The sequence below is a fragment of the Strix uralensis genome, chromosome 1, assembly GCF_047716275.1.
Source record: "Strix uralensis isolate ZFMK-TIS-50842 chromosome 1, bStrUra1, whole genome shotgun sequence".
NCBI classification, from domain to species: Eukaryota; Metazoa; Chordata; class Aves; order Strigiformes; family Strigidae; genus Strix; species Strix uralensis.
In genome coordinates, this window is record NC_133972.1 from 41255253 (window position 1) to 41281869 (window position 26617).

At 37.4% G+C, this 26617-nt stretch overlaps 1 protein-coding gene across 1 annotated transcript in view; it reads left to right on the top strand.

The window, feature by feature from the left end:
* THSD7A (thrombospondin type 1 domain containing 7A) overlaps positions 1–26617 on the top strand; it is a 214478-nt gene that overhangs the window by 67886 nt on the left and 119975 nt on the right. The window contains exon 2 of the mRNA XM_074863607.1: positions 13801–14632. Within this exon, the coding sequence (XP_074719708.1) occupies positions 13801–14632 (832 nt within the window). The remainder of the gene's footprint in view (positions 1–13800; positions 14633–26617) is intronic.

The following is a 26617-nucleotide window of genomic DNA, read 5'->3' on the forward strand; positions in this document are numbered from 1 at the left end:
ATAAATGATCATGCCTCTGTTCAGATATATAGATGTCTCCCAATAATTATTTTCTCCTTTAAAGCAGACTTGCATGTGGACTGTTCCTTCACCATGTAGAAAATGACCTTCATGTTTATCTAATATTTTGAAGTAGTGGGAAGAAGAATCTTAAGAATGAATAAACGTTTATAAGTAGGCATTGTTCAATGAAGGTTAAACAAGGAGATTTAATGCTTGTGGTAATCCATAAAGAGTGCATTATAAAGTCTTCTCAATGTATAATTTTGAATATTTTCTGCCATTTTCTCTATTCAACTGGAGTTAGTAATTGTAAAAATATTGAGGAATTAATTTCTAGTGTAGTTAATGAACTGTGAATGTTACACATTTTAAGTTTATGGGAATTATCTGTTAGTTAAATTTTTAAATTCTGTAGATGGTTTTCATAATAAATTGTTCTTCCTGTCAGTTTTCTGATACAAAGTCTCTGGGGTGGAATTAAATAGCTGTTCCTAGAAAGGTACAGACTTTACACTAAAGTCTGTAATTCATGAATCTAAAACCTTAACAAGTAGCATCTTACTGACTACTTTCTGGATATATCTACTCATGAATTACATAATGTCTTTTAGTCTTTATATAATGATTTAAACTTTGGCACAGCGAAGTTTGGGAAACTGAGATTCTGGAAAATACATAATCAAATACTTCCTTTGTGAGTTTTGTGTTTGATATTGATATGTGTGTATTTCACAGAGTGACAGAATGTCTGAGGTTGGAAGGAACCACTGGAGGTCACCTTATCCGATCCCCCTGCTCAAGCAGGGCCACCTAGAGCTGGTTGCCCAGGACCGTGTCCATATGGCGTTTGAGTATCTCCAGGAATGGAGACTCCACAACTTCCCTGGGCAACCTGCTCCAGTGCTCAATCACCCTCATAGTAAAGAAGTGCTTCTTGATGTTCAGAGGCAACCTCCTGTGTTTTAGTTTGTGCTCATTGCCTCTGGTCCTGTTAATGGGCACCACTGAAAAGAGTCTGCCTCTGTCCTCTTTGCACCCTCCCTTCAGGTATTTGTACAGACAGATGAGACTCTTCTTGAGCCTTCTGTTATCTTCCCTTCTGTACTTAGATTGAATAAGATATTCTGTCTGTACTGCTTTGTGTTCATATTTTGTGGAAAATTAAATATTGCCAAGTTTTATCTCAGACATTGATAAAATGATCCCTAAATTTGTGTTGACAATAAGAATTTGGTGACAGTCAAGACCAGATTTAAACCATTGTTTGTAAAGTATAATGGGTTCCTTTAAATATCCTGTAGTAACGTGAATGTTACTTACTTTAGCATTTGCATGCCTTTCATAGAAGTTTATTATCTTTACTGGATGGGCTTTTAGAATTGAAGAGCAGAAACCAAAGGTTTATTTCCTTTCTCCCTTTACTTATTTTAATAGCAGTTACAAGTGACATCTTGTGCTGACGTACCATGTTTTATGTTATGCTGAGCTCTCTGGAAGAATTTCTCTTTCATGTAGAGGGTTTTTTTACTTGCACAAGAATTCTGCCAGACCTACATGTTGTTGGGATTTCTTTCATAAACTTTTAAATTTTTTTTCAAAAATTTAAACTAAAAGAATTACCTCAGTAAATATCTGATTAATACCACAATACATATTCTGTCATTTTTTCTTTCTAGAGGCTTCCACAGTGTCTTACGAAATCAAAGGTTTACAGTTTTCTTGAAGGCTGAATGAGGATGTTTAGAGGAGAATAGAAAGGAAATCTGACTTCTTTGAGGACAGGAAAATAGTAGTGACATAAAATAATTCTGGAGGAATATTCAGTGACATTCCTCACTGCTGAACTTTGACACTTTAGCACAGTTTCCAAAGAAGCACCAAATTAATAGAAAAGAAAAAAATTCATTTCTTATGTTTGCCTTTCTGAAGAGAAACATGCAGTTTCCCCCGATACCACATTCCTTCCTCAGCCTTGTAGCTTTGCATGTTTGAAGTCCCCTAATGCCTCCTCTGTCTCTCACCTTCTCTTAACTGGGACGTTTGCCAACATACCAATCGAGTAAATCCTTGCAAATCTACAGAAGGTCTAAGGTGATACTGAAAAAAACCCCAGTTTTACCCACTATTTAGGGATTCTTCTGTCAAGATAAAAGAATAAAAGAGGTGTAATTTCCTAGTAACATCTGCTAAAAGATTCTGCTGTTACTTCTTATAAAATGACCTCTGTGAAGTACCTTCAGAAATCAAAGTTAGTACTAGCAATGGAAAGGTAAGTGGGTTTTGTGCTAGAATGGAATATTAAGGCAAGAGGTCAGTCGCTGTGTTCCTGTCTCTGTCTCTTTGATGGGTGAGAGGAATTTTAAGAAATCTGGAGATTTCTGATATGAGAGCATTCTTGTGGTGCGCTCTTTAAAATACTTGTATACTTTCAAATTTTTGCAGTAGTGATTCATTGCATTTTTAATAGTACATCTTGGGTTCTTGTAATAGATCAGTGTGATAATACCACATCAAGTTAATGTATTTTTAAGCAGAAGTCCCTGCTATGATTAATGGGAAGTCCTGTTTAAAAGCCAAAGTGATGATATGGTCTGAGACACTGAAATGACTGCCTACATTAATATTTCATAGGTATTACTTATTTCTAAAATAAAAATTGAAAAAAACTATTTGCACAGAAGAGTTTGTTAGATATATTTCCAACATCATAAAAATAGACAAAACCACTTATTTTAATACAATTGTGCAACACGTTTGCCAGATGGAAGTAATAGTCACTGTTTTGAATTAATTATTTTTCTCAGTTGTGTCTGGAATTAAAATGATTGATTATAGAGTGCTCAAATGAAGAGATTACTTATTTTGCATACATTGCAGTGACAGGTTTCATATGGTCCTGACAAGACTTCTTCAAATCTAATATAGATCTATCCTTGGCTGATACACAGCAGCACCTGTATTTTGAGTACATCCACATGGCTTTCCTTCCCACAGTTTTTAAGTCCTATGTCTATAGAATGAAAGCACCACAATTTTAGGGGAAACTTGCCATTTAAAAATTGAAAATGGGTTCACAGGAATTCAGCAAACTGCAGATGATAATTCATAATAATGGAGGATATATTTGGGAGAATGTATCTCAGCAAGACATAAAGTCTTAGTGCACTTCAAAAGATTTATGGCTGGATTGTTATTTTTCAGTCCAACACATAGGCAATTTAAATAATGAAACATTTTCAGGTAACTAAAAATAAATATATAAAATTGACCCTTTATGTAATGTTCTGTACTTAGAAGATGAAATTTTATAGAACTTTGCTCCAATGAATTAGAAGAAAACCAAAAGGATGACAGGTCCAGAACATTATCTAAGGGATATTCATTAAGTTCAGGTCTCCTATTTTATTTTATTCCATTAGTGGCAAAGAAAACAAGTGTAAAGAATCCAGAGATATGAGAAACCTTCCTATTTTATCCTTGAATATCTGTATTAGCTCTCTTGTGGCCAAGGAGGCAGAGGAAAGACACAGATGAACAAAGTATACATGCTGTGCTCTATGAATAAGATTTCTGTCAAGAGTAAGAAAAAGCAGCAGCTTATCGTTTGGGCTTCTTGCTTTTTTATTAAAACACACCTTTCAGTGCAAGTGGGATTTAGGGCAAAACTCAAGGGAAAGATATTGAGTAAACTCTGTGCTTCCAGAGATGAAATGACAGAACATGTATTCCTACTGGTGTTTACTTCTTACACACAGTTTTTCATCAGTACATCTAAATGGGCTTTAAAAACTCATATTGTTGTCCCTGCCTTATACAGAAGAAGCTGAAGTGCAAGGAGACAAAAATGGTGTACGTAGATCATCCTGCAGGCTAGCAGTAGGGCTGAGAGTACAACCTAGATCTCTTTCTGACTTCATACAACTAAATTGTGGTGTTTTTCTTATAGTCAACTTCCTGCTACCTTGTCTGACATTGTATCTTGCAGGAAGTCTGACCCTTTAAAAAAGTCAGTGCACAAAGATACTACATTTAATTTCTGATGTCTGGCTCTAGTGGCCTAGTCAAAAAGCTGTAGCCAGTCTCTGAAAAGCTGTAGCAGTAAATTTCTTCATATCTCAGTGAAGGAGGCTTTTGACTTGTTTGCCCTTGGCTAATGCAAGCAGAGCCTGGGATTACACACCGCTGGGGCTGGCACAAGTGTGATGGCCTGTGTCGACGGATGTACCCTGTGGTTGCGGCAGCCTCACAACAAGCACTTCTGGCCATCAGCACCACAGCAGGAGGCTATGATGAACAAGGGAAAGAAATAAAAGGGCAGAAAATGAGACAGAGGCAGAAAAATAAAAGCATTCAACTTGGTCTTGATGCTAATTGAAACAGAAATGTTTTGTCTTCTCTTTTTAATATATCAGCCTACATGTACTGAAGAAAATTTAACAAAGTTTAACAAACTGAATTGCAAAATTATTCATGATAGAAGTGAAAGTGATCTGATTTAAAATCCCTGTAACCTGTTCAATATAGCTGATTACCATGAGACTGCACAGAAATAAACTCTCCTAATAGTACCAAGCAATTGGTGCTGCCAAACATGCTGATGCCTGAGTGTCATGACAAGGGCTAGCAATGTTTTTTCAATTGATCTAATTGGGGTTCACTGATGAAAAGTGAAGTGCAAGCCTCAGTTGGTTGAATTAGTGCAAAAAATCTGCATTTCTATGTATAGTTACTGAGAAGAGTACTAGCAATGAGATTTTTCAGGTTAAGTGAGATGTTCTCTTAGCAGTGTTTCAGTTAAAATACAGCAATTTCCACTAAAATTCGCTTTGAGATTTGTGAGGAAATTGAATGTAAAATGCTGACAGGGAGAAAACAGTGAAACTTGGTTCAAAACCATGGGGAAAACCTCATCTTAATCTATATAAGTCAAATCCTTCTCTTAAATAGTCAGCGGATCCTGAGTTGGTTTTCTCAATGATCTATCCCTTAAAATCAGATTCTGACTCAGTTCTGTAAAAATCTACAGGGACAGAGATAAGTATCATTTGTGGTAATGTTACTGTTACTCATATAATTATAGAGCTTTCATTGTATAATGTTAATATTTACTCGTGATTAAAGTTTCTGTAATAATTGGAAGTAACTATTGATTTCACAGGTTTGCTCAGTTGGCTCTGCTGTTCATGGGAGTGGTTTTTGTTTTGTTTTTTCTTGCTCACTGCATAAGAAAAATAGGCTCATGCTGTGTTTTTTCTATCATTACATTTCTGGTAGCCTTGCACAGAGGAAAGAACAGCAAATTTAGGAGTTTCTAATATGATTTCTAAAACTGATCTTTGTTAGAAGGCAGTTGAAGAACACATAGACGTTCTTTATCTGATGTCCATGTATAAGTATTGATTATACTAGAAGCGTTGTACCAACATGTCTACTGTGGTGTGTGAGGTGGAAATGGTGGGAAGTTGAGAGGGTACCAGGGAAAGCATCATATACGCTCACCATCTTTCTATACCTTCTTCAAGCCTCTGTTCTTTGTTGCTGTAGGAGACAGGTGCTAGGGTAGGTAGGTTTTTGGTCTGACTCAGTATGGGTGCCTCACACAGGAGATGCAGAGCAGCTTCCAACTGTTAGCAATCAGAAAAAACCAAAACAGACATGTGTGGGAGAGATACAAGCAAAGGTTAATAAAGCTTTTCATCCAACTTACAAAGCCAGCAAGAGTGTTTGCTGTGTAAGGGAATCATCATTTTGTCAGAAGAGCGTTATCTGGCTTTTCAGCCAGCAGTGTGACTAGTGAGAGAACATAAGGAGAGGAGTGTGAGGAATAGGTTAGTATGGTTTAACACCACTTCTAATGAAACTAAGAAATGTTAATAAACCAGCTTTATATGTAAACAGACTGTGGGCTAGAAGAAACTGTATTCAGTATCTTACAATATCAGAAGTATTTATTGCAACATGACTAGAGGCTCAAAGCAATGTAATTGCTTTGTAGAACATAGAAGCTCTATTGCTCTTTAAAGCATGCTGCTTCAATTAAGTATTCCTTTCGTGTATTCATTCAATATTCATTTTGGCTGCTACTGCTATGCTATGTAAAGGAAAAATGAAGTTAGAGGAACTCATGCTAAAAAAAAAAAGGTTTGGAGGAAGAACTGTTTTAAAATCTGAATAATGCTTTGAGAATTAGCTCAAGTTTATAATAAGCCTAAAGGAAAGGATTTCATTACAGGTTATGACAACAATACAAAGCCAGATAGTTCTGCGCTGTGAGCTGTTAGCCGTTCATATTTGTGTATGTTCTAGCATATACTTCAGATAATCATGTTGCACCACTACCGCAAGATGGAGGCTCTTGGTTGGTTTGGTGTCGATAGTGAGTTTCAGGGTGTTATGCCACTGTACATTCAAATTACTTTGGGAAGAAATGTGATATGAAAAGTGTGAGCCCTGATGCAATTTATTTAAAAATTTGAATCTGCACAGCCAGAGCAACAAAATAAATATTAAACAGTGATAAACATAAGGAGGTGGTTGGGTTTTCTGCTTTTTATTTTTAAGTGTTGAATTGGATTTTCAACCTGAGAGATGAACTAGCATTATATTAAATAAAGGAGAAAGTTTTTGAGACCGTTTTGTTTCTTTATGTATTTTGTTGTACTATAGAAATAGATACTTTTTACCCTCTCCATGTTTATAACAGATTAAATAAAAAAATTCACTATCTATTATAATTGTCCCAATGTTAAGGCAGAAAAAGCACAAAGCAGACAAAAAACCCCTCTACAATGTGAAATGTGATGTTAAAGCTACCATGAATTATGGCACAGGAGGCCACTGCATCAACACTGGAAAGCATGTTAAATTCAAAATTTTTTCTCATGGAGCACACAACCTTGTTTCAGAGATACTAGTTTTCTAATAGACAAAAAGAGTTTTTGCTTGAATAAAATAAGTAAAATTTGGTTCAGTAATTTGCGAGGTTCTAGTATGAAAATGGTCAGTTGGGAAACACTGAATACGTGTTAGGCTTTTTGTGATGTTGATGTCAGAATTTAAGCTGGTATGGTTACTTTTAGGTTTATTTTATGTTACATTCATGATTTTAAGACAAATTTGAAAACGGATAATGTTAATTGACATGTGATTAATAGTATCAGGAACATGTGTGAGTGTATTTTGCCAATGGCTGTTAATAGGGGAAAAAAATAAAAGGGCCCACGCTTATAAAGTGCTTTAATAATTAAGTGCACAGCTAGAAAGATTTCTAAGTGGCTGATTTTTATATACTTTCAAGTTTGACTTTATCTCATTGTTTGAAAGTGTGCCCTGGAAAGCTGGGGAAACAATGTGTAATTTGTAGATTAGATTCATTTACATCACTGATTGTTAATGTTAATTTTTATATTTCCTTGTTAATTTGAGAAATGTGAACACCTTGTTCTTCCGATTCTGAAATTATTTGAACTGCAGTGTGGCTTACATTCTCCCTTATATGATCAGGAAATAAAAAAAATTGACTTAGGAATCAAATCGTTTGTAGGCATATTTGATTCTCCATTATATTCCTCTGAATCACAGATGTTATGTTTTATTATATTGAGAATCCTTTCCTTTCTTATCTCTCTTCCATATCCTGAATCCATTTTCTTTGATGTAGACACTGCCTTGCGTGTTCTTTTCAACCTCTGAAAGAGGAGCTGAGAAAGACAAAAGCATTAAATAGAAACGACAGTCAAGGTGATCCATAGCACACCTGGAGGGGAGAGTTTGCTGGCAAACAGAGCAGGCGGCAAATCATACAGCACCCACGGAGTCCCACCATGGGTGGGAAGGAGGCAAAAATAAAGGTTTTGTCTATCAATGATCTTCTACTGTCTTGGCACTCTTGATAGTATAAATTACAGAATCTGTCTCTCCAAATGCAGCCAGATTGTCATGCTGGCAGCATCTCAGATTCTATATTAAAAAAAAAAAAAAAAAAGTTATCAATAATTTATCTAGCATTGTGGCGTTTTGCTGTATTACTTCTTCCCAGTGTAATAGGCAACATGCCTGTATCAGTGAGACTCAGATTCCTGTTTAGACTTTTGCAGTTAGCTACTGCCTATGATAAAAATACTCTGTTGCAGCATCAGTTGTTTTTCCTTTGCAGTCAGAATTGTGTAAAGCAAATATAGATAATATAAATGCACTGTACCAAGTTATAGACATGCTTATCGTATTTTAATTTAGACAAGCAAATCTGCAAGTGATTTTGGTGGCAGCTCTGAGGCTGTTATATTCTCGGTGGCCTGGTGTTCCTGCTGCTCCTTGACTGGCTTTGCTATCAGGAGCTGCAGTTTGCATTCACTGACATCTCCCGAGTCCTTCAAAGGCTTCTTGATGTGTGTCTTTTTGACCTCTCTCCAGATTTACTGCTTAGGCTTGAACTGTATCTTGTAATACTGATGTCCTTATGACTCTTAGCTCTGTATCACCCAGTTAACCTCCATGGCCTTCATCACAACCTTCTCATAATACAAAGAAATCTGAGATCTCCAATATTGGGTAAGGATAACTTGTTTCTGAACTTAGGAAAGGTAGATTTCTGCTAAACAGTCTCTCAATAGTCTTTTAAAATACAGTCCTCTCAAAATACTGAAAACTAAGCTGCTCATTGTCTTGTGCAGTCCGAATCTCTCTCTCTCTGGCATTAAACTGTTAATGCTACTTACAAGCACCAAACCAGTAACACAAAATGGGTCAAAACCAGTTCTCACTGAAAGTACAGCAAAATTCAGATGAAATCAGTGGTGTAACCCTCATTTGTTAAAAATGGGAGTAATGTCTTTCTCAATGTTTTAAGACATGTTTTGCATTTTATGTTTTGGGATAGTTGGGGGCTTGTTTTGTCTATTTTTTTGTATGTGGAAAAAAGCTCAAGGGGTTTTTACGTAGTCTTATTTGCCTTGGATCAAAGTTCAAAATAAGTTTTTTCTTCTTCAGATAGTGAGAATTTTAATACCTGAAAGAATATTAATGTATAAGATATTAAACACCACGATAGCTTCTGTTCTCAGCTGCAAAGCTATCAGTGCTTTAGTAGGGGTTTTGTCTTGATTTTTTGACTCCATTGTAATCACTCCCCAAAATTTCAGAATAAACTTGCTGTGATGGTTAATTTACTTACTTTCCTGCTTCCTGACAAAAGTCAATGTTAATCCTCCAGAAACTTAGAGGGAATCTTAATATTGTATTTTACAGTGATCTCTTTAGAAGACAAACAATTACAAATGACATTTTAAATTCACTAAACTTCCGTGACAACTCCCAACAACAAAAAAGAAGCAAGCTTCGTATTTATTTCTGTTAGCTGCCATTTGAAACTACTTTGCATCACATCACCAGCTTTTTTCATCCAGTGCGAAATGGTTTGAGCACACATACATCCCGTTGTCCAGGCGTAACTGGATCAGTGCACAGCAGGGAGAGCAGTGTCTGCGTGAAGACTGCTCCAGTGCGAAAGAGAGAACCTAAAGAATATTCATAAAGAGCAAATTAAAACATCATATGAGGCCTTGATTAGGCTTGACAGCCTTCCTAAAGACTTTCTGTTGTTGTTACTAGTGCTTAACATCAGCTGAGGAAGGAGCAGCCACCCCCCACCTCTTACAGCCTTTAAGCGATGGTGGCGAGTGAGACTACATTGCGTTCTGCCGACCTCTTTCATTGCCAAGTTGCATATCTATGCTACGCTAGTTTCTGCATGATTAATTTTATCCCAGAATTTTACGTTTACAAATGTTGTGGTAAATGTACTGCCCATAATAATGATATAATCATTATCACCTGCAACATGTTTTTTTAATATTATAAGCCTCTGCCTTCGCTGTTTTTTCATCATGTACCTTCAGTGATGACCAGCAGGCAAAGAAATACTGTAAGCATATGCTATATCCTTTCTCTTCAATCTCTGGCAATGAGAAAAAAAATTGACAGTGGATGAGGACTGCTTTGGGATGCATTTCTTCTTATTTGGACAAACTAACAAAGCCCCTTTACTCAGTTGAGAGACATTTCTATTCCTGATTTTCTGTGATTATTTTCAAATGAGAATCATGTCTGGCCTTGATGCTTGTAATGTGTTTGGGGCCACCTAAGTTAGAAGTGAATTGTTGTAGGCTCTTTTTATAATTGGTAGAGAGATGGGTACCTGTAAAAGGAATTGCAGAGGAGCTTCTCTCCCTCTTTTTGTGAGGTCCCTATAAAGAATGTATAGAAACAATATTCCTCAGCAAGTGCTTGAGGTTAACAACAGTGACTTGTGGTTCTACAAGAAAATGTGGATAATTGAACTGAAGATTTCAGAGCAGTGTGCAACTGAAAACTGACAGAAATGTTGATCAATGTGTATGCCAGAAATTGTTTTTAAAAGAAAAAAAAAAATTCAGTATTTTTCAGAATAATTTTGGTCAAAGCAAGTTTCTGTTTATATTGTTAGAAATACATCTTTTTTTAAAAAATTTTGTGTTAAAAGCTAAAAAAAGTAACAAAATGGCAATTAATCTTCTTCCCCCCAAATAAAACAACTGGATTAAACTGTTGAGATGGCTGAGATAATCATAGGTATTTTGAAATTAATTCATTGGAAGTTGGCTTGAAACTATTATTCTAAAGGAGCACTGTGTATAGAAGTGTTAGGGTGGGGTAGTTTTTTTGTATCTTCTATAATTCCAAAGAGAAATGTGGCTAGTTGTGAAGAATGGTACCAATTACACTTCTTTGTTCCTGATTGGTGTTACATTTGTTGAAGAAATAGTTAGTAGAGCCATCTACAAAGGTAGGGGAGATAGCATAGAAAAGAGGGAAAGTTTGAGAGAGTGGGGGGTATGGCGGGTAGTGACTGGCCAGACTGCAGGGGGAGAAGGATGCCTAGAGTCCAGAGGGCAGAGGACAGTTCGCTGCCACGAAGGAAGTCATTGCATGGGAGGGAACCACAGAGGCTCAGAAGACGGGAAGAATTGTGTATAACTTGTTTATTTTTTTGTTTCTTGCTTTTACTTTCAGCTTGCTTTCTTTAACACCTCCACCTTCCACAAGTTCTAAGTTTCTGCACAAATGAAATTTGTTTTGGTCCAGTGTGGAAACTCTTTACTCTTTTGAGGAAGCTCGCTAAGGAGAAAGCCTAAACAGATCCCTGCCCCAAAGCTATGGCTCGCTTTAGGGCGCTGTCATAGTCATATAAAGAAGTGTGAAGTAGAGTGAAAATTTAAGTTTGTGGTGTACTTGTAGCCTGGTACTCTAAATGGATTATTTTGTATTTATAAATTGATTATTTTGTATTTAAACTTAAACTTAATGTAGATGAGGGGGAGGGTCAGGTACATCACTAATAGCTCTGTGTCAACAACTACATGAACCTAGAGGTGCTGAGTAGTAGTTTGCTCAAAGGTTCATCTAAATGTGGTTTGTTGGTACTCGCTGGAAATGCTTTTATAAAATTGCATACTACTTCACAACAAAAGCAAAATAATGCACTTTAATATATGAGCCTGTGTATTTCATTGTTACTTTGGTTACAGTTCTAAAACCAACATTCTTGTAATCGAAGAGCTTATTTTGGCCAATTATCATGCTCATGTACAGAGGTTTTTTTTTTTTTTTTCATAATTACATTGTCAAAGGCAGTAGTTAGTGCATTGAGGCTGAGATTTTTATCATTTGCATTAGTATAAACATGTCAGTGAATCAGATTGAAGATAGTTAGTTGTCAAGCACAATTTTTAGGTACAATGTGATTTTTTTGATAATTGACAAACGGAAATTTGGTAGAATCCCAAATGGGCAAACTCTTCATCTGGAATACAGTAAAGATCTGATATTTAAAAAGAGAGATTTCTTTACTGAACACACATACTATACACAAGGTGCAGTGATCTGTTAAGACAGAAATTTGTAGTTTGCAAGATGAAAGATTTAGCTTTATTTCAATCACGATTATTTTAGTATCTCTGCTTTAGTTGGAGGTTTTCTGCAGTCTCTATTCTTTTAAAGTTGGCAAATGTTCAAAGTGGTGTTCTGGGGAAATGATATCTCTTAACTCAGTTTAATACACCTAAATTAAATACAGCAACGATTATGTCATTTGTGGGAGGATGGTTAGAGATAAAGTAGGGTAATCTTGCTGAAATGGAAACTGAAATGTATTTAATATACATTTATTTTTCTAAATAGCTAGCTAAACCTTGGAAACCCTAATTCAAACTTAATCTGCAAAAAATACGGAGGGCTGAATTGGTCTCTGCCAGCTGGCATTGCTGCAGAATATTAATGCTTAGGATTTTAGAACTGCAAACAAACTGTTCAGCTCCAGTGTCCACTTAAAAAAGAGGCAATGAAGAACAGAGGCTAAGTGTATAGCCTATCATCAGCCCATTCCCAAACTGCTACTGAAGCTCATGTTGGATGAACAGCTGAAAATTGTTGAAGTCAATGAGGGTTTTAAAGCTCATGGGAATCAGTGATAAGATGTGGCTTCATATTCCTTCCGGTCATTCAATAAGAAATTGTTGTAAATAATTTGTACCTGCCATAGTTTGTTTAAATTACTCTTGTGCAGTACCAGAACTGTTCTGTTAACCTGCTTTGGAAATAACAAAGACTTAGCCCAACATCTCCCACAACTTTACTCACACAAATAGTTTTGTTACTGGGATCATTCAGATGAATGAGGATTGCGTGGCCCGGCGCCAGTTTCTTCATGGAACATTAGCACTCCACAGTCAGAGAAAGTGTCTTCTGTGTGACCATCCCTCTGCAGGTAGACATCCTTTTTGGGGGGGAAATGGTTACAGGTTTCTTCCTGAACTGCTTGTTCTTTTTCTCTTTCATGGTAAGTCAATGCATGGTGTGTAGGAAGGGAGGTCTTAAAAAATCTGAAAAATAGAGGGTTTTTATCCTCTTATTTGAGGATTTTGTGAGTTGAACTGGATGACTATTACAGTTTTTAATAATAGAAAAAGCAATCATATCAGCTTTCAAGGATATAGGTTTTCACTGGTTTTGTTGACACTAATTATAAAAACATGTCGAATATTTACCATAGACCTTAGAGATTTAAAAAAAGCAGTAACTTCCGTTCTTTGGAGAGTTACCAGCTGGTATGTCTCTGTCTTCAAGAACTTACTCTGTATGATCATTTCAGAGATTGTATGCAACAAACACTCCTTAACTGGCTTTTAATTTTTATTTTAGGTATCATAAAGGAAAGAAATGACCTAGCTGATATTTACCTCTATTTTGCAAAATGTTATATGTTGTCGTTCTCATTATTTAACACAATATGGAAAGAAGAGAATGTGATATTAGTTGGCATCAGGGTATAAAGGGTAGTGTAGAAGAAATGCAAAGGAAAAAACAAAAATAGTCCAGGAAGGGATATTTATGCAGGTGAGAGAGAAGATTAGATTCATGCCTTGAAGGGGAGGACTTTGGCTCCTATCTTGCTAGTCAAAACTACATGATGACTTTGTGATTGCTCAGTTTTTAGTTCTCTGATGTGATTAATTCCTGTGTATGTTCTTGAAATTAAATAGTCAATTTGTCTAGGACAAAAAGTGAAATGCATCTGTAATCATAAAAATAAGAGATGAAGAATAAACCCATACTTGTTTTGTCATTTTGAAGTTTGAGTTTCTTCAAGAATGAAGTTCTTAGAGATGTAGGAAATACAAAACTGGTTCGGTGAGCTTGGTTTTTCACCATGGCAAAAAAACAATCAAGTGTGCAAAGTTAGCATCTTCTCTTGTTTTCCAGGTCCATGGGGGAGATGCATGGGAGATGAATGCGGTCCAGGCGGCATCCAGACGCGAGCAGTGTGGTGTGCCCACGTGGAGGGCTGGACCACACTGCCCACGAACTGCAAGCAGCCAGAGCGGCCAGACAACCAGCAAAGCTGTTTTCGGGTCTGCGACTGGCACAAGGAGCTGTACGACTGGCAGATTGGCAGCTGGAACCAGTGCCGGCCCGTCCTGTCCCGCAGCCACGAAAAGCCCATGGAGTGCCTCAGAGGGGAGGAAGGGATCCAGACAAGGGACATCACCTGTATCCAGAAGTCCAATGGGGTGCCGGCTGAGGATGTCATCTGCGAGTACTTTGAACCGAAGCCCCGCCAGGAGCAGGCGTGCCTCATCCCATGCCGGCAGGACTGCATTGTGGCCGAATTCGCCCCCTGGTCAGAGTGCTCCAAGACCTGTGGCAATGGGCTTCAGCATCGAACTCGGCACGTTGTGGCTCCGCCGCAGTTCGGTGGGTCTGCTTGTCCTAACCTCACCGAGTTTCAGATCTGTCAGTCTAGCCCGTGCACTGCTGAAGAAAGCCTGTATAGCCTAAATGTGGGACCCTGGAGTGCGTGCTCAGTGCCCCATTCGAGACAAATAAGGCAAGTGAGGAAACGAGGGAAGAACAAAGACAAGGAAAAGGACAGAGAAAAGGCACTTCGAGATCCTGAGGCTCGTGAGTTAATTAAGAAGAAGAGGAATCGAAACAGACAGAATAGACAGGAGAACAAATATTGGGACATACAAATTGGGTACCAAACCAGGCAGGTCACATGTACTCACAGAAATGGGAAAACTGCTGCTCTGAGGTAATCACTATTTATTAATTTGCACATATTTATTTTTCTCTGTTTAAAGTAAAGCATGCATAAGTGCACACTGGTGGTATTTTACACAAGCCTAAATCTCAATATGGGGCACATGATATTTCCACTGTGAACATCCCTCATCAAGCTCAAGATGTTTCTAGGCCAGGTTGGACGGGGCTTTGAGCAACCTGGTCTAGTGGAAGGTGTCCCTGCCCATGGCAGGGGGGGGTGGGACTAGATGATCTTTAAGGATCCTTCCAACCCAAACCATTCTATGATTCTGTGAAACAGGCAAACTGTGCTGGTGATCATACTAAGCATCACATAAATGTGCATTGTTAAACTATGCTAACTCCCTAGCCTGTTTGTCTAAATAGATTTCCCCCAAAAGCTTGAAGATATTTGTCAAATGTCTGCTCTGTTTCTGTGGGTTCAGGCAGGTTTTTGCTCTCTAACAAGTCATGCATGTTTGCAAGAGGTGATGTTATTGCTTTTAAGGCTCTGGACAAAAACACTAACACGAAACTGGGCTGGGTCAGACTCACAGTAAAAGTAGAAAACAGAGAGAAAAATGCTGCATAAGAAGGCCAGTATCTATTGTTTCCAGTACCTTTTGTTTTTGAAATACAAGAAATGAAATATTGTTTGTCTGTCTTGAATCTTATGGCAAAATTCCTGAAAGGGAGACTGTGAAACCTCTCTGTTTCTTACATATACTTCCTCTTTTTCTCTCTCATCTATGCTGTTATGCTGTCTGTTATTTTTTTTTCTGATATTTTTATTTATTTTTTATTTTACTTTTCAAGAATTTTGACAGTCACAGATGTTTTGATAACTTTTCATAGGCTTCTGGGTACATTTCTGCAACCGTATTATCTTCCATTTGTTTGTTTTACCTGGTGTTCTCTTGCTAGCTAATGCTTTTTCCTTCCTATCCCTCAGAATGTTTTTGTCCAATTCAAAAATCTTCTTTCAGTCTAGTCTACCTTTTTCTGTCTTTGATGTGATTCTTTCTATTTCCTTCCTTCTAGTTCAATGCTTGTTTAATCAATTTTACTTCAGCTGTGAAATGACTAAGATATCTTGCTGCTAGGTTAGTGTTTATGAACTTCTTTCAAGGTATTTTACTTCAGAGTTTTTGTTATGCCAGTTAAGCATTCTATCACAGAACTTGTAATCACTTCAACCTTTCCTATCAGAAACCATATATTGTATTTTTTCAAGTATAGTAAACATTTTTTGAGTGCATTTCAAGAGAGGATCTAGCAGTAAAACAGGAAAATTATGAGAGGTGCCTAGCTTAAGGGAAGAACTGAAAGATTTGGGTTGTTTAGTTGTGAAGTGTCTGTGAGTATGTAAAAACCTGTCACAAGGAAGAATGGAACAAGCTATTCTCTTTATATTATGGATGTATAGGAAAAGCAATAATGGGCTAATCACAGCAGTGCTGAATGAGTTTAGACTTCTCAATACTGGGAATAGTGAAGCTCTGGAAAAGATTGCCTGGGGAATGTGTGGTGCCTTCATATTTGAAGGTTTGTAAGAGAAGGCTAGAAATGCATCTGTCAGTAATGACACACCTCGCGTAACTCTTGGTTAGGGAAGAGGGGGTGACTGCATAGTTTTTTGCAGTCTCTTTAGCTCTGGTTTTCTGCAAGTCCTTTCAGATTTTGAACTACACTTGAATGAATGTCTGCACAAGGAATCTCAAAATCAGCTTGCTCAGGCAGTCGAGGTGTTGGCTGCAGCACTCTCTCAGTGCTGGTACAGGAAGAGGTTGCCTTTACCCCTTCCTTTTCCAGCCTCACATCATGCAGCCCACACTGTGTCTAGCCCAGGAAAGTCATTACCCTTTACAGGGAATAATTTATTAAATTTATCAGTTGCTGTCAGATAGCAGCCAGCTGCTCTGTTTGAAAGTCCCCAGGTTTTTCTAAGGTTAAACAAATAATTCAGAACTACCATATTTAAAAAAAAAAAAAAAAAAGGAAGAGGAGGGAGGGAAACATTCACGTGCTCTGATAAATGGTAAAAAGATAGTAAAAGTATAATTGGAAGTCAATGGCATACTTTATTCATCATCTTTACACTGACTCTTGAATTCACTCTGATCAGTAATGCTGTCTTAATTTCAGATACCTCAGCATTTTATAGCATATATGCACATTTCAGGCTGTAGCAGGGAAATGGATGAAATCCTCTTGCCTGAGGCAGTGAAACGATAGATAATACAACGTAGGAGCAGTTCTCAGAGGGAGAAAATGATACAAATGAAGCAGTGGACATTTTGATGTCTAATGGATATAATTTTATGTTGTGAATGCACAAAGGATTTCTAATAGTCTTCCCATCAAGTTTAACATAGAATCTTTTTTTCCACTTGCATAGTGAAAACAAGACTATTTGGTTAAATGACTCATGTGAGAAATTCCAGCACTGATATCTTAGCTTTTAGAGACCTACCTATCTATGTCACCTACATATCCATTTGTTTCTTTTATGCCTCACTCTTCACTAAGTGGTCAAATGCTCCATTCTGTGATTCGCATTCCAGAATCTCAAGCAATAGAATTATTTTTCTGCCCAGGTTGTCAATGCAGCCAGCTCAAATGATTTTATAATCTCCACCACATAGTAACTATGTTACTAAATAATATAGACAAGTAAGGTGACTGGAAAACCTGCCGTGCTCATGTGAAATGCTCTTTGGCTCGAATAGTCTATTTTCAGGGAGTTTTGACATTAGCAATCAGAAACAATCAACCCCCTGGCAGCATGACTGAAAAGAAGAAAAACCCTCAGGCGAGTAATATTTTTTGCAGAGGTAGCAAAATTGGTATAGTATAAAAAAGGTTTAAAAAAACAAGTTTCAGAAGGGTGCTCCAGAGAAAATGGTTCTGTAACGCTGTCAGCAAAACTTCAGAAAGGCAAATTCTCTTGACACATCAGCACACCAGGCGTGGTAAAGAGAAGTGAAACAAGAAAATCAAAGTGTAATTTATACACTTTATTGCCGAGTGAACAATACGTAGTCTCCTGTGAAGGATGAAATATTGGATTTTGTGTTGCTCATTCTGCAATAATGTACGTGTTACATGGCCTGTGTTTGCTTTATGTTTCCCTTAGTCTGAAATTCTGGTGCACTGAAAACATTTTAAAAATAGAAATGTTGGAGAAGAGAGTATCTAATAATTAAAGATGACTTATAAATTGACTGCTCTGGATAGCTAACAAAACGTGGACAAGTGTTGCTGTTGGTGTAGAGGACAATACTGATCCTCTGAAATGTTGATGAAGGTGGATTTTGACAGAGGTCCCACAGACAGCTGTTAGACAACAAACTGTCAATGTAGAGAAACATAAAACATGTAAAAGTTCATTTTGAGTTACAAGTCTGTTTGCACTATTAAAACTTGTGACGATTATGCCTCATGTTAAGTCTGTCATTTTCTATTGTAATATATACTCTGGTTTTGCTTTCTTCTACTCTGCAAAATTGTTACCATTGGGTCTCAAACGTTTCCTCATAACTGTCTTCCTGAGCAGACTTTTGGGGGAAAGTTTAGCAAAAATGTTTTGGCTGGTTTTATAGAAGTCTAAGAAAAAATATTTTGTTTTAGCATGTTTAATTCATACAACTGTTTTACTGAGATGTTTTGTTGATAACCCACTGGATTGAGGAAAGAATTTGATATTTGAAAGGACTGGAGCAGGCTATGAGCACAGACATTTATAACTGTAAGAACATGGAACATTGACCTGTATGTTTCTTCACTTCAGCAAGGATTTTGAAATTCACTGACAAAGCACATCAAGTTCCCCTGTAGCGGTTGGTCGACAGGTGTGGGGACAGCGTGCAACTGCTGCAAAGGGGGGCTGTAGTTAAAACAGTTCTGCAAGGATATAACTGCTTATTAAAAACAAATTTCTGCAGTATTTCCTTTCTTGTTCTCCACCATTTGGATATGGCTTGTTTATCTCGCTTAAGCTGGGACCAAAAGACCCCTGTCTGAATGGGGGAGAAACGGAGGAGACCAGGTAGGAAACCATCCCCACCGGCTCTTTTACTGCAGTCCCCAGAACTAGTTAATACTCCTTTGACAGCACCTTTATGTCTGAGACATGTTTGTGAACCTGAACATTATTGATGACTTGAAGTGAGAATTCAAGAAACACTGAAATTTTAGATGTGTTCAGGACTTTTATTTCTTTGTGGGGAAATAACCTTACTCAATAACAGCAGTGGAACATAATGGTGGGGAAGAAAAGCATCCAAAATTTAAGAAATGCTAACCAGTTTCTGGGCAGATTGTTTTAGCTCCTTTATACATTTGATCATATGATCATATTTCATTTGTTTCACCTCTGTCCTTCTCAGAAAGTAATTATTTGTTATTTCTTTTCATCCTCCTCACTGATTCTGTGCGTTCATGTAATATGTAGCAAACTATATCCACACATTGTAATGAATTAAACTCTCTTGGAAGTTTCCATAATGGCTTCATTGCAGTGCTTTACTAACTTTCAAGTTTGAGAGAGTTTGAGTTTTTATTTATTCCAACATTATACTTCACATAGACCTGTATCTCCTTAATGCACAGTCAGTACTGGCCACAAGTCAAGCTGGATACCCAGGGACTGAGGAACTAGAGAATGGCCAGCTCAGTATTTAGGCTGGTGATCAAGTGATACTCAGATACTGACAGAAAAAGAGAATCTGCTCCTCTAGGATGGCATTTTAACATTTGTTTTTCCGGATCCTGAAACCTCCTAATCCAAGAGCTCACCTTCCAAATCACACAACAAATGCCTCCATCCACTTTATGGACTCTCACTCTCCTTTTATGTTATAGACTGTGTGGAGGGGAATAAAAAAAAAATGCAGCATAAGCCTGTTGCTTTCTTTATGCCATTGATTTGGAGAAGCAGGCGAGTCACGCTGAGGTATATGCTGTCAGAAAGCAAACAGAAGAGAGATTCAGACCCATAATAAGCAGCTCAGTTTGTTGGACTCTGTAATATATTCCTTGCTTAGAAATCGCCTTAAAAGATTCTGTGTACTTCTCTGAGCTGCTCCACGAGGAGACAGGCAGAAAGAGTGATGTGTATGGAGGTGGCAGTGGCTAAGGTGGAGTAGCTTCACGGAGACAGGCTGTGGGAAGGAGAGGAGCTAGCTATTCAGAGAGGACAGGTTGTAGAGATGAAGGAGCATAAGCAACCTTTAGCTTGTTCACTGAGGACCTGATGGCATGTCTAAGGTGTTTTTTATGTTACTCTAAAGGCAGCTCTGAAGCGTTTTTTGTAGAGGAAGCCTCCAAGCTCACCACACTGTGAGGGTTTAGAAGCCGTAAGTGGTTTAGTAACAGAACACCTGTAAATATCACATATTTGGATAATGAGCTATATACAGTTGTCTTGATAAATTAACTTGGAATCACTCAACACATGCAAATAGAGAACAGGGAAGAAGAAAGTAAATTTGGAAGAAAACCCTCTTGATAACTAAAAACTGCAGGGTAATTGACAGATGCATTAGGATGATAAAAATGTAAAATATTATTAAACAGGATGCAAACATAATGCTTTCCTACCATTTTCCACTGTGTTTTTAGAATTTCCATGAATTTGAAAGTCAGAAGCATTTGTAGATTTTTAATGTGATTTTGGTGGAGACAGTAGTTTCTGTGGATATGTGTAATATTATTCACTGGGTGTTCCTTTCTATTCTAAGTACCTGCTCCATCATCTTACTGAGGCTGCTGTTTTGACAGTGGCTTGTCAGTATTGCTATACATTTGACATACCATGCCAAAATCTAGATTTAAGATGGAAACGTACACTGTGCTGAATAATTGAAACAACAGCAATGAACCATTTCTTTCTCCACACCATATTTTAACTCTTTTCATATAGTGAACAGTTGTTCTGTCATTTAGATATATGACATTCATATATTTCTGTGCAAAGCGTCAAAATTGGATGCCTTTCTAGAATATATTTTTTATTGAAATACATGTAATTGGTCTTAGCAAAATATAATAGTTTGTAATGTAATGAGGGTCGAACTACATGTTCTGATAATCTCTAGTGGCCATAAATCCTGTGAATGAACCAATGAATGCTATGTTGAATTTCTAGCCTTAATTTACTAAAAGATTAAGATGCAGAGTGGTAAATGGAATTAGGCTTTGAGATATTTAACAAAGATTCTCCTACATTGTACTTTTATGCATCTTTTCTGCCTCATTGTCTGAGAATTTTTATGTTAATTGACTTCAAGATACCTAAATAAATAAAACTCTCAGAATATGTATCAAGCAATATTTTTCTAAATTTTGGACGTCTTTATATTGGTATCATATGATAGTCTATAAATAGTCCCATAAGGAACAAACGAGAATGTGTTATTTGTTTAGAGATATTTTGTTCTTTCTTTTATGTGACTGCTAAGCATAGTCTGGGACAGAGAGTATGCCCTGTTTTCTCAATGAACTTTATAAAATTATGGTACAGCATGTGAGCTGAGCATCTTCCTGGGAGATACTGTCCCCCACGGAGTGAGGACTGCACAGGATGGGAAGTCACAGAGTTCTGCTTCACTTACACATCCCCAGAACAGCAGAGTTGGGTACTTCAGTGCCTGACTTTCAGTGGTCCCACTGAAAATGAAATGCCCAGCCTGACTCCTAATATTGGCCACTTTCTTCCATATGTTGGAGACTGAAATGAAATCAGTGATTTTTTCAAAGTTAAGCATCAATACAGGGAACAAATCTAAAATAACACCTGAAACACAACTAATAGTAATATAATTTTTAGTATTATTTTTTATTTTTAACTTCAGTATTGCATACTTTTATTCACAAAGTTTGGCATTGTGTTTCTTTTTTCTTTGCTGATAACTTCATGCATCTGTTAGTTAGGATCAAAGTAAATGCTGATTAATTCTATGTGAGAAAAATTCCCACTGACAAAGGGAACCCCCAAAAAAGCTTTAATAAGTCATCTATGTAGACCATTGCCAAATAACCTGCTCTATCAATTTTTAAATTATCTATGACATGGGATGTGCGTACATGTCACCGTATCATTTCACTGTGAAAGATAGTATCTCTTCCTAAACACTTCTGCTTTCTTGTCTTCTCAGACACTCATAGGACACGCAGCAGCCACACAACAACTGTTGTTGCTGCTTGTTTGGGTGTAGCAGAACTTCTTGTTGCTTTGCCTGTATTAGCCGATATATTTTTCCTTGACACAGCAGTTGTAATCTTTCTTTTCTCCCTTGATGTAGAAAGCCTGAGTGATTTTGGTTTTTTTCAAAACTATTCTGGCTGTGCATCTTTGCAGAATTAAAGTTGTGAAAGGATCATGGGAACGTAGTCTTGTGAAAAGCACTTAGGTGGACAGTACTTGAATTGTAAATGAATAAAAGTGGCCTCATTGTTTGTGTGATTATAACAGCCCATTATACTATGAGGTACTGACAGTTTCTCAGAACAATGTACAGTATGACCAATACTAAACAGTGCAGCTGTAGAGAAAATGAATCAGGACTATGTCATGAGGGATACTTATTACATTTGCCACTAGGAAAAAATGCAGGCACTGTATTTTCACTAACTTCCTTACAGAAACAAGTGTGTACCAACCATAAACTGAAACTCTTGAGGATGACTAGACTTTACAAATTGAATTTTATATCTTTAGAGGTTATGGGGGTTATCTAAACTCTGGATTGAAATCACTTTTCTACTATTCCTGCTGCCTAGTACCTGCTCATTAAGCAGAATTATCTTTTTAATTTAATTTTATTTATGAGAAAATAAACTATTTTTTTCTTTTTACCAAAGAATTTATCACAATCTCTTTCCAAATCCAGTTATACCTTTGATCCAAGAATGGTGTAGACTTCATTTCATTGTTTTGCTTTAGAGGTTAATGCATCCAATAGGCTGTATGAACTCTGAGGAGAACACTGCATAGAATATAAATAGCTGGTTGCAACACATTGGGAAATTGAGCTTCATTCTCGTCTCTGTATGTTAACTCCAAAATCCCTATTATTATACAGGGCATCTTTTAAGGTTCCATGGTGTAACACAAAGGATTAATATTCAGCATGAATATTACTGGATTTCCTCAGACCTCCTGACTAGTAGAGTGATCATTCAAGGTTGCTGTAGAAAATTGCACACATGGGTACATATATTTCAAAGGTTGATTTGACCTTCTGACCCGACCAGATTATTTCTGCCAGGTAGTTCTGTTAGACGGTGTGAGGATCTAGGCTGTGGGACTGCCAGACTGCCAGGGTAGTCAAATTTTCCAGCAGTGTAAGCCTGAGCTTTTCTAGGATCCAGTGCTAATGAGTGGTGTGGTACATGTTTTACCCCTTCACTGTGAGGTTACAGTTATGAGAAGCAGATGCGGTCTTTGGAAAGTGTTCCTTATAGTCTCTCATTTCTTTTAGCACTCTACTGAGATTCAAGCAAACTTTAAGCATCTACTGATATTCTCTCTACTGAGAAAAATAAAATATGGTTGTATTCAAATCTTGCTTTAATTTCTTTATTGTTTTCAGGATTCTTTGGGAGTTGGACCAATGTTCATTCATGGCTGTAGGATGTCTTGCAAGGACACTGTTTGTCCAGCTTAGTGGTTTGTTTTGGTGGGGTTTTTATTTGTTATTTTTTGAATCACAAATTTACTTTCTGATTCTCTTCCAAAAGCTTCCTCTAGCTTTAGTTTGCCCTTCAGTCAAAAATGCACCCTCTACAAGCCTGCTTCTGTGTATTTGTGTTTGTGTGTGTGATTTTGGTTTTCAAGTGCTAAACTAACATCTAGTTTTGGTGGTTTTTAAGCAATTTGTCACTGTTCCAAGTCTTTCTGCAGACATTGTATGTCAGTAGTTTTCATCTTGTGGCCAGTAGTAAATTTGCTAATGGTATTCAATGATGTAATGTCTCATGAGATCAGAAAGAACTGAAGAGACTCTCATGGCTCCTGATGATACAGCTGGTTGTGGGAGATGCCTGGTGGTGCACAAGACATACAAGGCCAGGAAATGGTTACATTATTCTGCTCTGAGGAAGACCACTGTGTTTTCTTTTATCTGCCAAATAGTCTTTGCTTTTCTTCCTTAGTATTTAGGTGAAGCCATTTAAAAACCTGTTAAAGGATTCTGGATTTCTTTAGCATGTTGATTGTGCTTTGATCTGAAACCTTCAGAAGCAGCTCCCTTTTTCTGCTAAACTGCTGAACTCATGTCATACTCAGTATGGGTTTCTTCCAGGCAGTTAGCCTAGTTTTTGGTTATGTCTTCTTCACTCCCATCAAGTTTTTAATTCATTCATTCGATTTTGGTTGTTCAAAACATAATTATGTTGTTGGGGTTTTGCTTTGGAATACAGGCAGAGTTTGTGGTTTGGTTTTTTTTTTTTTTCTGAAAATGGAGTAGGATTCTTCAAAAAGAATGATAAAGTCCCTTCCCCAAAAGTGCTACAGTTGAACTCCTCAGCAGACAAAGTGGATTCTGACCCCACAGCCCTTCCTGATCATGAAGGACATGTGATATCTAATCGCTGTGGTACTATATAGTATGAGAGAGGCAAGGGGAGGAAGAACACCATTTCTTCCTAGGGTTTTTGTGTGATGTCTGACAATGTAGATGTCTGTTGAGTGTCTCTTAATGATGCCTGCTGTGCTGAGCTCTCATGAGAATGGTAAGATATGGGAGTGTCTGCTTTCCACACTGGGGTTGAGGGTAGGTCAGCCGTGCCAGGACTGGAGCAGCCTGAGCAGACCTGTAGGTGTACCTACAAGGGAACTTGAGAGCTACAGGAGGAAGGAGTCTGTGGACATAATCCACTACCACATCAAATACTCATGCAGGCTTGAAAGATCACAGTTCTCAATTTACAGGTAAAATTCCACTTAAGTCCTTTTCAGTCTAGCTCTAACCCATGGCTTTTGTTTCCCGCGAATGCCAAAAAGTCTATGTTGGCATCAGTTTCCCTCCTGAACCATAGCCATGTTATTCATTTCAGAACAATGGAAATCTCTGTATGTAATCAAATGGGAAATCAGCTAGAGAAAAAATAAATATATCAGAATTCCAGGAGAATGTATACAGTGAATGAAAATAAGGAGTAAGAGCTGTGAAAATTTCATTAAAGAAAACCAAAGCTGAATGTTGATAGTGGTGAAGGAATAGAGAAAATATGGTAAAACAGGTATTTTGGGAGTGTCCTCAGAATGAATCTTGAACAGCCCTCAAATCCAGGCCAGTTTTACATCTCAAAGTTGCACATGCAGTAGAAGGGGTCTGTAATTGCAGGATATAATTGTGTTCAAATAAAACGAGACTAAGTGATATAGAACTCTTGGACCTAACAAAGAGACAGTTGAGGAGAGAGTTTATAGAAGTCTCTGAGCTCACAAATGCTACAGAGAAAGTGAGTAGGGTATGGTTATGCAAGGCCTGAAGACAGAAGATGAAATTAACAGAGCAATTTTAAAACAAAAGTAGCTATCTACAATTATTGGTGAGTAAAAAGGTGTGTAACTCATTGTTTCCAAGATTATGTAGATGCCAAAATCTTATCTGGGTTCAGAAAACATTTGCACTAATTCATGGAGGAAAACTCGATACAGGGCTCTTCAAAGATACAAGTTGTGTTCAGGAAGTCTTTAAACCACAGATTGCTGGAAAACCAGAGGGTGTGTTGGGAAAGTGTGACTGAATAATTGCTGTCTTTCTATTTCTGACTTCCATTTGCTACTGCCAAGGCAGGTATCAGACTGCAAGGATTATCAGTTAGAACCACTCAGACATTCTCATGCTGCTGTTCTTTTCTTATTAACTCTTTTTTTCTAGTTATCAGTCCAATATGGTATGGAGGAAACACCAGCAAAAGTAGAAAATGTCTTGGTTATACAAGTAAATTATGTATAGCTCATGTAGTAAAAGGAGTCCCACTGCCTTGCTTAAAACCTATTTATTTTTCCTATTCATTCTTCATAAATTTAGAGATCACTCCTGTGGTCATGCATTACCATGCATTTGGCTTTATGCATGCAGTATGCATGGCTTTATCTATTGGAAAAAATAAAAAGAAAAAAATAGAATTTCTTCCTAGTTGAGCTTATAGAGGAGGAAATTCCAATGGTCTCTTCCATGACTTTTCTACACAAATTAAAAGATAAATTTTGAGACTGAGATTACAGACACTCAGAGAGGTCATTGGCATGTAAGATCAAGTTGTTCAGATTTTTAAAATCATAAAAGCATGAGTCACTAATAGACATTTAGGATACCTCGGAAAGAATTGTTTTATCTCTTGACTAATCTAATTTTATCACACATTTAAAAGCTTATCTTCCAGTGAAGAGACTGCTTTCAACTGCACAGCTTGCTCATTTGTACTATGGTGCAATTTGTGCGAGGCTTAGGGCCTCAAGCTTCATTCTCTATATGTCCATAGCCTTAATTATCCAATAAAATACTTTGAAATCCCCAGGGGGAAACTTCCTATCCAAAGCGATATTTAGTTTTTATTTATTGCTCTAAGAGCAAAAATGAGGCTATGGAACATGAGTAGGCACAAATTCTGGATCACACATCTCCGAAAGAGGTTGAGTAGCAATTCTGTATTTTGCCCTTTGAACCAGCGCTGTCTTTTTCTTTAGTTCATTTATCCAATCTAAGTCTTTGAGGTCAGGAAGAGGTTTGATGTTGGCTTAATAGCAGTAGGGCTCATTCATCCCCAGTGATGTTTTGTTTTGCTTGGATTGCCTTCTCTTTCCCCTATGTCATCTATGTGTTTATATACCTTAAGCTTCAGTTCCCCACTATATCTGTCTGTTGTCTGAAATGGTACTTTCTCAAACTACAGCCTTACTTCAAGTTGTATAATGCCCTCTTCTGGGCCAAAAGACAGACACTTAGGACACTGTCCTTTGAATGTATTCACTGGATTGAGA